The 13,582-nt window shown below is 42.7% G+C and overlaps 1 protein-coding gene across 3 annotated transcripts in view; it reads right to left on the bottom strand.

Annotated features, from left to right (window-relative positions):
• The window catches only part of SEC14L1 (SEC14 like lipid binding 1), a 51,150-nt gene that overhangs the window by 19,504 nt on the left and 18,064 nt on the right, over positions 1-13,582 (bottom strand). Inside the window, exon 1 of one of the 3 annotated variants that reach the window (XM_082371171.1) lies at positions 11,116-11,132. The exons of the other annotated variants lie outside the window; for them this stretch is intronic. Within the exon in view, the coding sequence (XP_082227297.1) occupies positions 11,116-11,118 (3 nt within the window). The 5' untranslated portion in view covers positions 11,119-11,132. Of the gene's footprint in view, positions 1-11,115; positions 11,133-13,582 lie in introns of those variants that run through there. 3 annotated transcript variants of the gene reach the window in all.

The following is a 13,582-nucleotide window of genomic DNA, read 5'->3' as shown; positions in this document are numbered from 1 at the left end:
AGTTTTTCAGCATGAACTACAACCTATAAAGTTTCTGAAGCCTCTGAAAAATAGCAGCATTCTGATTTTATGAAAAACATTAATATATGTTCTAGCTCTATCCATAGGAAGGGCCTAGAAGTGATGACACCTCAGTTGCAATGAGCAAACTTGGCATCCAGATCTTCTTTCCTAAATACCATTCCCTACTAAAAAGGAAGCTGTGCTCCTTGGAGAAATGGCTGATCACAAGTCTGGAGCAAGGAAAGGTCAAGGTTAGTCTGAAGTATTTCTTACCAGAAATCAAGGAAGTGCTCAGTGACTGATGGGGAACCAGCCTGAAGGGGTTCCACTTGCCAATCCCGGGATAATTTGAGCACCAGAAAGAAAAAAGGTGGTAAAGCTTTATAAATCATATATTGATACTCAAGAAAAATGGGCAGGGGAGGAAATTTTACAGAAAAAGATCACCTAATAGTCATAGAAGGAATGACAGAATTAGAAAAATCATCATTCTGCAACCATCAATTTATAATAACTGATTCAGGCAAGGATCATCAAAGGTTGCTACAGAAAGGTAGTTGTTGGAAGATACCACAGTCTCAAATTATCGTCCTGCCAATCATTAGTGACAAAGGCACAATGGTACCTCTATAATGGAAAGATCTAGTAGACATCACCTTAACCAAACGATTGAACTTGGGACAATCTGACAATCCAATGGTTGCAATGGAAGGACACACAAACCCACAAAGTCCTCATGACGCAAATGGCAAACTAAAGCTAATCATGAGGAGCAATCAGACAAATCCAAATTATGGAATATTCTACAAAATAACCAGCCCGGACTCTTAAAAAAGAAAACCTGTCCATGTCTTGAAAGATGAACAAAGAAAGCAGGGAAGTGTCTAGAATAAAGACAACTGAAGAGACAGGACTATGGAATGCAGTGCTGTCCTGGTTCCTGGATTGGAATAAAAATAGCTCTATGTACTACATATTAAATAATATTATTCTATCAATGTCAAATTTCTCAGGTGTGATAATGATGACAGTTATGTAAGAGAACGTCTATTCTTCAGTATTTAGGGCAAGAGTGTTAATACGCAGCTTACTTTCAAATGGTTCTGAAAAAAAAAAAAAATGGTGTGTGTGTGTGAAAAAGCGAGATAAAGCAAATGTGTTAATTTACCTGGGTGAAATGTATACAGGTGCTCGCTATACTTTATCAACTTTTTTTTTTAATGACATTTGTTGTTGGCTTTTTAAAAATATTTATTTATTTGGCCGCGCTGCGTCTTAGTTGCGGCACACAGGATCTTTGTTGCAGCATGCAGAATCTTTAGTTGCTGCATGTGGGATCTAGTTCCCTGACCAGGGATCGAACCCAGGCCCCCTGCAATGGGAGCGCAGAGCCTTAGCCACTGGACCACCAGGGAAGTCCCTTTTTCAACTTTTTTTTAATAGAAATTTTTCAAAATAGAAAGTTGGGAAAAATATTAATAGGAAAAGGTAACCCTGGGGGGAAAAGTCCATGTGTAAACCAACAGTGCTTTTGCAAGTAACTGATTAAATACAACACTGTCACATTTTACACGTGAAAATGTACACCAATTTTAGGTTTGCCCACAGCCCTAGCCCAAGGCACACCTGCTCCTCCTTGTGGGGCCTCCTGCCCGGGGCCGTGCACTGCAGCTTGGAGGAGACGCAGGCCCAGGGAGCTCCAGCTTATGGTTTTTCAAGAGAAGCCAGCAATCCGGATTTTATGAAGCTTCCCTATTTTTATAAAACCCTGTTCGGGCCAAAGAGCCCACACTAGCAGGCCTTCAATTTTATCTCAGCAGGAAGAAATCTCTAGGAGAGAAGTAGGAAGAACCCCATGTTTCAACGCTCACCAGGTTCCAATCACTGCGCCAGAAGAGCAGAGGTAACTTTTAAATGTCTTATTTTTTTGCCAACTATCTGCAATATTATCAAGTCATTTCCTAATCACACTCGATATTTAACAAATACAAAAATCAAGAAAGGCTGAACAAAAGTAACTCTTCCAGAAGTAATTTCTTCAGAGGGGGAGAAATGTTCTTTGATGTCTCCTCTTAAAAGGAAAAATTACTTTTGGAAGAGAAATAACCATTGTAGTCATTTGCTCACTCTTTTTGTCTAACTTAGCGATCATTTCAACGGTAAAAGCAGCACTAAAGCCTTTTCCACTTGCCCCTGAGAGGAGAGTTGCTTCTGGGTAACAACTCCCGCCTACCTTCCTACACCCACTCTTCCTCTTTCAAAAGGGATTTCTGAGCCTGCAATTTGGGAGCTTGGCAACAGTACTTTCGGTTTTTAACCAACCTTTGAATGCAATTGTGACATATTAAAAGCTAGTCCTGTGCTAAAGAAAACCATATTTTAGTGAAGACATTTCAACTTGTGAATTAATGAGCTTAACGTTGCATAGTGCCAGGAAAACCCATTTAAAAGAAATTCCATTTAAAGAACCTACCTTTCAGTTGAACTATGTTCATAACCAATTTAGCCAACAAACTAAGCCAGTTGCTTTCCGTCAACTTGGCTATCCTGTGGCACCAGACTTGACCCTCATAAACAGATAGGGTTCTACCCTGGAAAGAATCAGTAAGTGAAAAAGCTAACCATGGCTTAAGTCTCTCTTAGAAGTTGCCAGTGTTCAAAGAAATATACAACATATCAAGAAAACATGGCAGGGGCTTCCCTGGTGGCGCAGTGGTTGAGAATCTGCCTGCCAATGCAGGGCACACGGGTTCGAGCCCTGGTCTGGGAAGATCCCACATGCCGCGGAGCGACTAAGCCCGTGAGCCACAACTACTGAGCCTGCGTGTCTGGAGCCCGTGCTCCGCAACAAGAGAGGCCACGACAGTGAGAGGCCCGTGCACCATGATGAAGAGTGGCCCCCGCTCTGCGCAACTAGAGAAAGCCCTCGCACAGAAACGAAGACCCAACACAGCCAAAAATAAATAAATAAATAAATAAATTTATTAAAAAAAAAAAGAAAACATGGCAAGTTGACCAAAGTCCCTCAGAGTTATATTTCTACAATTCACGGAGTCTCAAAACAACAGCTACGTAAAGAGGGCCTACCATAACGCAGCCCTAGGCTAAGGTTCTGGAAGACACTCGAGTGGAAGACACAGAAACACACGACTGTACACAGGGCAGCAGAGAGGCCCCAGGGAGAGGTGAGCAACACGGAAGGGGCTGTATGACAACAACGCCCCGGCCGGGTGGTTCCAGAGGCTTCTCGGAGGAAGTAGGTCTGGCGGGGGTCTTCAAGGGTGGGCAGCTTTACAGAAGTAACCCGAAGAGAAGGAAACATCCCTGGTGGGAGGAACAGGAGCAGAACCAAAAGGAAGCCAAGCTGGACGAGCCCCAGGGAGGCTGCCAGGTTCCCTGGGAGCAGCTAGAGCACGGGGGTCGCTGCCCCGACAGCAGCAAGCTCCACGTCTGTGGCTGAAACTCAAAAGCAGATAAACACCCAAGCTAATTCCAGACGTGAAAAGTGACAAGTACCCAGGAAACCCAGGGGCCCTGCACTGCACCTTGTCACAATTCAGCCCTCGGTGGGCCCTCACACTCCACCTCTAAACCGAGGTTCCAAATCACATGCCATTTGTGAATAAATGTGTTCATACTTAACAAGATATTGATAAAACCAAAATTTGTAGAAATTTGAGCCCTTTTAAAGAAAAGTTATAATCCAGTTAGTCATGATATACTTCATTCATCCAAATACTTATTGACAACCCAACCAGATTAGCTGTTTTCAAACCAGTACAAGACCAACAAAGGAACAACGGTAAAATGGCACACACAATTACATTAGTAAGTGCTATATTTAACCCAAAGTCATTTCCCTCAATCACCAGTCTTCAGATAGACCAATATATCAAGTCATAACAACAGGCTGGATACCCACTGGTAAAATCAAACAAGAAAATAAAATGATTATACTAAAACTAAAAAGATATATATAAAAATTTAATATACTCCAAGCCATTTCCCTTTAAGATCAAACATATCTGAAGTTTAAATTATGAATTTCATCTTAGACAACCTCAAATTCCATGGTCCTGATAACACACTTTTTTTAAAATTATTTTTTATTGGAGTATAGTTGCTTTACAATGTTCTGTTGGTTTCTACTGCACAGCAAAATGAATCAGCCACACACATGCATACATTCCCTCCTTTTTGGATTTCCCTCCCATTTAGGTCACTGCAGAGCATTAAGTAGAGTTCCCTGTGCTATACATGATGTTCTCATTAGTCATCTAGTTTATACGTAGTATCAATAGCGTATATGTGTCAATCCCAATCTCCCAATCCATCCCACCCCTCCCTTTCCCCCTTGGTATCCATACATGACACACTTTTTCCAGTGGTAATAATTTAGTCTGGAAAAGACTTGAGTTCAACCTATGGTGCCATAATGTCTAAGGAAAGGGCATCTAACAGAATCACATAACCCAATAAGAAGTTGATTTCTTTTCTAGAACCTTCTCGTTGAAATGTGATTTTGATGAATATTGTGGAGGGCACAATTATAGCTGAAAGAACAGATGGTGAACGCATTGCTCACATACCATGCACCAAAACTCTTGCAACTCCAAACATTTTAGACAGTTTTACCAGGAACGTATCCCTTTCTCCCAACACGCACTCTCACAGTGCACAATGATATAAACCAGCTCTGTTTACTTTTGATAAATGAGCCATTTCAACATACATTACTCTGTACAACAGAGGGGGAATGCGCAAACACTGAGAAGAAACGTGGGGAATTTTGCACCAACATGTCACAGTTTCTCTCACTCATAAATCCACTCCTTTGCTTCAACAGTCCTAAACATGAAATATTTTTGTTAAAGGATAAGAAACTTCAGAACTGCTTCTAAAATCCACATCTTTTCTCTTGGGAAACAGCACACAGACTCAGGGCATTTGTGCCAATTGGCGTGTCGGGCCTGCATGAAGGAAAGTCACTACTTCCAGTGACCGTCTGTGTCCTCCGCCCTTCACTCACACTGGACTCCACCTTTACCACCTGCCCCTTAACGGACCTTCAGACGACTATTAGCAGGCAACAGTGACACAATTCTAAAGGACCTGGTAAAAATTACCCACAAAATCAAAAGACTTCACATGTAAAAAGTTTTAATTCCACAGAGAGGTCAATAATCTGATTTATCCATACTATGATATTTTTAAATAGTATCCAAAAAGAAAAAAAAACAGTAGTAGGGTTTTTTTGTTTTTTGTTTTATTTTGGTTGCGTTGGGTCTTCGTTGCTGCGCGCAGGCTTTCTCTAGTTGTGGTGAGTGGGGGCTACTCTTTGCTGCGATGCGCAGGCTTCTCATTGCAGTGGCTTCTCTTGTTGCGGAGCACAGGCTCTAGGCTCACGGGCTTCAGGAGCTGCAGCACGTGGGCTTCAGCAGTTGTGGCACGTGGGCTCAGTAGTTGCAGCTCACAGGCTTCGTTGCCCGCAGCCTGTGGGATCTTCCCGGATCAGGGATCGAACCCACGTCCTCTGCATTGGCAGGCGGATTCTTAACCACTGCGCCACCAGGGAAGTCCCAGTAGTAGGGTTTTTGACCTCTTAAAATATCTGGTTCGTGATGCCCATGTACTTGACTCTACTCCAAAAGGCAGCATTCTTGCAGATCTGAATGACAAGTGGGATGGAAGTGCTCTGAACCCAAATTCAGGGTGATGGTCTCTTCCCGAACAGCCACACAAGTTGTTCCCAGAGAGTTCTATCCATTTTAAAATTCTCTACCACAAATTTTCCTAATCCTTTGGGTCCTAGAAACAAGCACTAGTTCATGACCTACCACCCCCCCCCCCAAAAAAAATATCAGTGAGCAAAGAAACAAAGGAGTGGGTACAACAGAGCAGCAGGCAACTATTAGCAAAGAACTGGGATGTCGCCCATAAAGCGTAACTGGACAGTGCCCGGCACCCGCTGAACTCTCCCTGCAACATACAGCGAATGGTGGTTGTGATTTTACACTGCACATACGACAGCCACGTGTCCTGCTAACAAACTGTTCCTGGTTCGTGGGAAATGTCTACATGTCAATATTTTATAATGTTCAGCAAGGAGTACCATGGCATCTAAGTATCTGAGCCATCGCTATGAGGTCAAAACAAGGAGGAAACAAAGAATTCTGCTTAGAAGAAAAAGAATCATCTAAACCTACTTACAAACTGGCTTGTTTACATTGGCTAAAGCAAGACTAGCACGGGGCTCTTGCTTTAGATACAATGCACAACAGGAAGCCAGTCTCAAGTGGGCCCTGGTTGAAGACGGAGCAGACATTACCCCTTCTCTCCTTGCCAAAGCTAACACGTATGTGGATGCTGTATCGTGAAAGCCGTGACTTAGCGAGGCCTTCCAGAATATTGTACCTCAAAGTTCTTGTAATGTGTTCCTCTTCAAGAATTTCCAGGCAAGACCACCTGCAAACTTTTGTTAACGCAATTTAATAGACTGACAGAGTTACTGGGTTTTCAAATAAAACTCAAAGGATAATCAGTGTGCTTGATTAACTGCATCTTCTGCATTTTAATTTAGATTAGAAAACTATAGCCACCCGCACTTGTCCAACTGTGTCACCTTCTGAAAGATATCAAGATTGACATCTAAGTCAATAGCCTGGGGGCTCCATACTTCCAGTGGGTTGATTTTCTTGAAGATAATCATTGATGACATTTCTGACTGGCTTATCTGGGGTCATCTGTCCTTTAAAGCACTGTCACTTGGTGCTCTATGTCAGAGGTTCCCAAATTTCGGTTCACAGCACCCTTGGAATCTCAGCAAATTTTTCACAGTGCCCCAAGGCCAAAAGAAATACCATTTATTAGACTATTAGGTCCAAACAATTTAAAAAGCATTTGTGTCTTAATAACTTAGTAACCATTTGAAAGAAATAATGCACTTAAGTTGAAGGAAAAGATGTTTTTGTTTCATTCCTAAATGACCAGAATTACCTGAGGGTGTGTGCACCTCTTAAGAATCAAGCTGGAACCACACTGCTGCCCTAATTTCCTGTTGGACACCAACTCCTCTGTGGCACTTGCCTTTTAGCAGAGCAACCACTGCAACCCTAGCTTCACCAAGATGTCACACCATCAAGGGAAATGCAGTGTGATCCTGACCCGTGAACTACCTTGAACTAGGAGTCTGCAGTGTTTAAGAAATGTGGAGTATCCCTACGCTTCCTCAAAACTTAAAAATATCCCATAGCACTGGGGTGCTCTGGGGTGCCTCAGAACACAGTTTGGGAACTGTGGCTCCAAGTGCTTTGAATTTTATTCATTCATTCACAAATCCCTCTGCCTATAAATACATTATTCAAAATGCAAGCAAATGAGCTTCAATCCAAGTGATTATCCTCTACTATCAAACTTTCAAAGGGTCCAGTGTTCAAGTTAAGTTTCCAATTTCTGCATAAAGGCCTTCAAAAATCTAAGAGAGGGGTGAGCAAACCTTTGCCATAAGTGAAGGGCCAAAGAGTAAATATTTTCAGCTTTCTGGGCCAGTCTCTGTGGTAAATATTCAACTCTGCCTTTTGAGGACAGAAACTGCCACAGACAATATGTGAACAAATTGAGTACAGTTGGGTTCCAATAAAACTGTATTTATAGAGACTGAAATCTGAATTCCACATACTTTTCACATGTCATAAAATAGTCTTTTGAATTTTTCCCAACCGCTAAAAAATGTAAGAGTGATTTTTAGCTTGTGTACAAAAACAGACAGCAGGCCATCGTGTGCCCACTCCTGATCTAAGAGATTAACTGTAACAGGTTCCATTTAATTATCTTCTCACAAAAATTCAAGAGTTATTTTAAATGCCAACCAGTCAAAATTGTGAAGGACAAAAACTTGAAATAAAATAGAAAGGACTATAAAACCAATGGACTGTCACTTACTGTACTTGTACTTAACTGTTCTCCGTTATACAGCAGGGTCCCAACAGATGCACATCTAACTTACATACACAAATTTGACTATGTACATTTAACCCAAAAAAGGAAGTGGGGAGGAGGGGAGAGGAAAGAATGAATGTGAATAATGAGGGTAACTCCTACCATTCCACTCAATGAACAGATGCGCTCCAGAACCATCTCTTTTATAACCTGCAGCCACCAGCCACATGCAGCTATTTAAATTTCATTAAAAGCAAATAACATTAAAATTCAGTCCCTCAGTCTCACTGGCCACATTTCAAGTTCAAGAAGTTGCTCTGATCTTCTTGACTGACTCACCATGAATAACTTAAATCTGCAGCAAACATTCTGACCTGACAACTACATATCTCTGTCCTCGTTACTGTCCTTAGAATGTCTGTAAGGCTGTGGTGGCACATGCCCGAAATAATAAGTCTTATGATAAATTTCTTCTCTCCATGAAACCCAAGAGTCATTCATACTTGTTGATAAATGAATCTAGTATGAGTTTCAAATCTGTTTGATCAACTAGGCTTTTTTAATTAAAGCCTTTTGTCTAGAAGCAGAATAGAAGGCTGCGCTACCTATTTAAAATTTTCTGGCATCAGAGGGAAATTTTTTAAAAAACAGGCAGCCTCTGAACGCACACCAATCATAAAGCCAACTTACAGGTAAACATCAGCTAATTCTTTCAAGGACAGCTGACTGAGGTGGATCAAAGGCCTTTCTGAAGAGATTCTGGGGGCACAGGGACCACTGTCAGGCCACCGGCCCTGCCCGCCTCTGGAAGCCACACCTCCCGCCCCTGCAAGCTCCCTTCCTGTTCAACTCTTCCCCCAACTTTACCCACTGTATCCCTCCCTCTATAGCTCCCCAAGAGTTAAAGATCTAGTTTTGTTTTCTGCCTAGACTATAACCTCAGTAACTGGTTTTTTCTCTTTTTCTTTTTCTTTTTTGGTTTACCGACTGAAAAGTATCCCTTTGTTTTCTAGTTTACAAGTATTAATCCTAACTTGAAAATATATGATAGGTTTTACTCTTGATTCTAACAACCAAAATATTAGAAAGGTACTACTGAATCAAAAAGTATTATCTTTTTTTAATGCCTATGTTTTCCACTGCAATGTATACAAATAATGGAACACTCTTCAGCAATACAATGTAATGAACTATCTTTCATCCACAATGAATGAATCCAAAATAATTATGCTGAATCAAAGAGGCTAGACAAAAAAAAGTTTATGATTCTATTTCCGTAAAATTCTAGGAAATACAAACTAATTTATAGTAACAAAAAGCAAATCAGTGGTTGCCTGGAGGTGGAGGTGTGTTGGTATGGGAAGGAGGGAGAAATTACAATGGGACATAAAGCACTTTTGGGGTGATGGATATGTTCACTATGGTAATTATGGTGATGGTTTCACAGGTATACATATGTCAAAACTTATCCAACTATGTATTTTTAAAACATATAGTTTATTATTTGTCATTTACACCTCAATAAAGTGAAAAAAGCAATAAAAACATAAATACATGTAGTTTTAATTGGCAGGCCAACTCAGGGAAGCATTTCTAATAGTGACCAGTATTTCCTGATAAAGAAGCTTGACTCGCCATCAACAGCACAGCTGGAAAACTCAAGGTTAAATGAAAAGGAACGCAGCATAAAGGCTTTATTCATAATTGCCCAAAACTGGAAGCAATCAAGATGTCCTACGAAAGGTGAATGGATAAACAGACTGTGTGTGGTACATCCACACAATGGAGTCTTATTCAGCAATAAAGAGAAATGGGCTATCGAGACACAAAAAGACGTGCTAGAAACTTAAATGATTATTGTTTAATGAAAGAAGCCTGTGTGAAAAGGCTGCAGACCATATGATCCCACCTATCTGACGCTCTGGAAAAGGCAACACTAGCGACAGAATAAAAAGACCAGGGGCTGCCAGTGCTGGAGGGGAGAAGGGAGGGATGAAGGGGTGGGGCACAGAGGAGTTATAGGGCAGTGAAACTACTCTGTAGGACACTGTCCTTGTGGACACGTGACATTATACATTTGTCAAAACCCACAGGCCTGTACAACACAGAGAGTGAATCCTAATGTAGACAATGGACTTTAGTTAATAATAACGTATAAACACTGGCTCACCAATTAAAACAAACACACCACGCAAGATGTTAATAATAGGGGAAGCTGTAGAGGGGTATATAGCAACTCTGTACTATCTGCTCAATTTTCTGTACACCTAAAACTGCTCTAAAATCTATTAAATATGAAAAAAAAGAAAGGGATCAAGTAACACCTTGGCCAAAGGTAAAAGCCTATTAACTACCTGTGGTATAAGAAAACAAAAAGAAAAGAAAAAAACTTCTTCTAAGAAGAACCTAGAGAAATCCGTAACATCATTTATTCAACAAACATTCGCTCCAGTGCCCATGACAGGCACTGCAGAGCAGGCACCAGGGACGCAGGAATGGAAGGCCAGGGCCCACTCTGCCAAGAGCTCTCACCAACGTGGGCAAGGGGGAAGGAGCAGCACCGCCTCCCCACGGCCGTACCATAAGCAGGTTCATGAAGATTAACGCATGTACTGGGCAGACTCTTCCTGTGAAACAAGTTTCTCCCCCCTTTAAAATGAGGAAACAGGGGCTTCCCTGGTGGCGCAGTGGTTAAGAATCCGCCTGCCAAGGCAAGGGACACAGGTTTGAGCCCTGGTCTGGGAAGATCCCACATGCCGCAGAGCAACTAAGCCCGTGCACCACAACTACTGAGCCTGGGCTCTAGAGCCCATGTGCCACAACTACTGAGCCCGCGTGCCACAACTACTGAAGCCCACGTGCCTAGAGCCCATGTTCTGCAACAAGAGAAGCCACCACAATGAGAAGCCCGTGTACGGCAACGAAGAGTAGCCCCCGCTCGCCGCAACTAGAGAAAGCCCGCACGCAGCAGTGAAGACCCAACCCAGCCAAAAATAAATAAATAAAATAAATAAATTTATTAAAAATATATAATAATAAAATAAAATAAAATGAGGAAACAGAGGAGGAGAGAAGTCACATCCCGGGATCTGAACCCAGGCGTGTCCCAGAGCAACGTCATGCCTCAGAGCACAGGCCCTGGAAGAGAAGACCCGCCTTCAACCCCAGTCCTACCATCAGAAGAGGGCCTTGGGAAGGTTACTCAATTTCACTGAGCCTCAATTTCTTCATCTTCAATTCACCTTAGTTTCTTCATCTTCTTTAATGCACAGAATTGTGGAAGATTAAAAAAAGAAAATGTAGAGTGTTTAGCAGCCCTGACATGGGATAATTACAAAACTCAAAAAATGTAGCTACTGTTCCAGGCTGCGCACAAACTTCTCAAAGACAAAAGTGATCACTAAGCAAAGACACTGCCACCCACAGTCCAGGAACCAACTTGGCTCTGCACAAAAAGAGGAAGAGAACCTTTCTAATGTGAATGGTTTTAAAAACTAAACATTTTCATTTGACATTTACCTTCTCTACTATACTTTGAAAATGCACCCCCAAAATCCATGTGTTCACCAAGCTAAAATGATAATTATATCCTCCATGGCCCTAAAAACACAGGATGTAAATATCATGAGGCTTGGTTGAAAACTAATGATCTTAAGTTTATAATTAGCCAACTGAAAAAAAGAAGGAACTAGGTGTAAGTAATATCATATAGGTCTCTTTCCTTCTTTAAGGAAAAGAAAAAGCCAAGAGGGGATAAAGATAGAGATGATACTATTTCAATTTAGGCACTGAGTAAAATATTCCCTCTGTAATATGAAATACAAGAAACACATGGATTTAGTTATATAACTCATTAATTAGCTAAATATACTATACTCAGTTGCTGGAAGCAGAAAATATGGCCCCAAAGATAAACAACCAAAGCTGGGAAGAGAACTTTCATAAAATAAACGGGGGGAAGGGGAGTTGCTGAGGAACAAGATGTCCCCTGAAAGGTTAGGGTTACAGGTAGCCCTGAATCAGGCCTAATGCTAATGGTATCAACATCTTCCGCAGAATGAACAAACACAGTATACTTGGAAGGGAAAGAACTCGCGTCAGGAAACAAATTGCTCAGCTCCCATCACGGCCTGAATGAACGTAAACATCAGACCGCTGTTCCCACAATCCTGGAACGTCATCTACTGTTCCAAGGACAAAAGCCTTCTCTGGGTAACCCTGCACAACTGTCTACCTGCGGGCGCCAGCGCTCACGGCCTCACACTATTTTAAACGCAGAGCCCCTAGCGACTCGCCGTCCGCTCCCTCCCTGCCACCCCTGCCGCCCAACTACCAGGTATTCACCTCAGCCGCACAACAGCGCCCTTCCCCTCCTCTCCTCCAGCACTGTCGCTTCAGGACTCAGACACAAACCAAGGAGCCACACGGCAGAGCCAACGGAGAGCCGGGGCTGGAGTATCACCAGGCCTTGATTTGAATCTCAGTGGTACCACCTACAAGCGCCAGCCTTCTGTTACAGAAAAGAGCAAGAAAGGCTGCGAGCCACCAAAGGTGGAGCATTAGGGGGAAAGCTTACTGCCCAGCCGGGAACCAGGTCAGACACAGACAGATCAGAGGGAGAATGAGGCTGCGGGAAGAGGACTGGGGAGGAACTTCAAAGCAAAGACTGCAAACTAGCCCTGTCCAGAATCAGGAAAGCCAAGGGTCTGAGCGCTGCCTGCGGAGGGGCGAGATCCGGGTTTGCCTGGAGGTGAGCCAGCTGCAGGCGGTCTGGGCTTTCATGCAACCGGATCAGAGCCACGTTACCTGGGCCGTCTGCACCACGGTCAGTGGGCGAGGCGGCCAGGGCAGGGACGGTCACTTGGCAAGCAATTTAAATCTCAGTTTCCTCATTTGTAAAGTGGATTAAGAGAAGAGCCTATCCCGAAGGTACAAACTTCCAGTTATAAGCTAAATAAGTCCTGGGGAATGTTAACTATACTGTATTGTACATTTGAAAGTTGGTAAGAGATCTTAAAAGTTATCATAACAAGAAAAAAAAATGTGTAACTGTGAGGTGATGGATGTCAACTAAACTTAGGGTAATCATTTCACAATATGTACATAAATCATTACATTGTTAAATGAATACAATGTTATATATCAATTATATCTCAAAAAAGAGGGGGGAGAGGGGAGAAGAGCCTACCCCACAAAGCAAGTGTGAGCAATGAATGAGATACTGGCATACAGCACCCGATACATGCTCGTCATTATTCTTAGGTCTTTTAGAGGTTCTTTAAGTGTTTCTTAAATGGTGGTTCAGCTGTGAGACCCCCTTCTGCCCACAGGGGCCCAGGCAACCAGGCCTCCTTGAGGGGCTGTATGCCGTCCGGTTGCCCACTGCATGCTCAAGGCCTAGCACAGAGGAATGCCCGACCAGTCCCCTCCAGGAGATAAGATAAGAAGACCTCTGATGGCAGAACTCGTTTTGAAATTGTTGCCCATCCCCCTATGGCATCCAGGCCTACTTTGCCTTCCCATTACATGACTAACATTCTCCAACAAAACTGCCTTAAACGTTTTAAGCTTTGGGCTTCCCTGGTGGCACAGTGGTTGAGAATCTGCCTGCCAATGCAGGGGACACGGGTTCGCGCCCTGG

This window comes from Balaenoptera borealis (assembly GCF_965194805.1).
Source record: "Balaenoptera borealis genome assembly, chromosome: 20".
NCBI lineage: Eukaryota > Metazoa > Chordata > Mammalia > Artiodactyla > Balaenopteridae > Balaenoptera > Balaenoptera borealis.
Note: the sequence above shows the minus strand (reverse complement) of the source record. Positions and strands in the feature narration are given on the sequence as shown.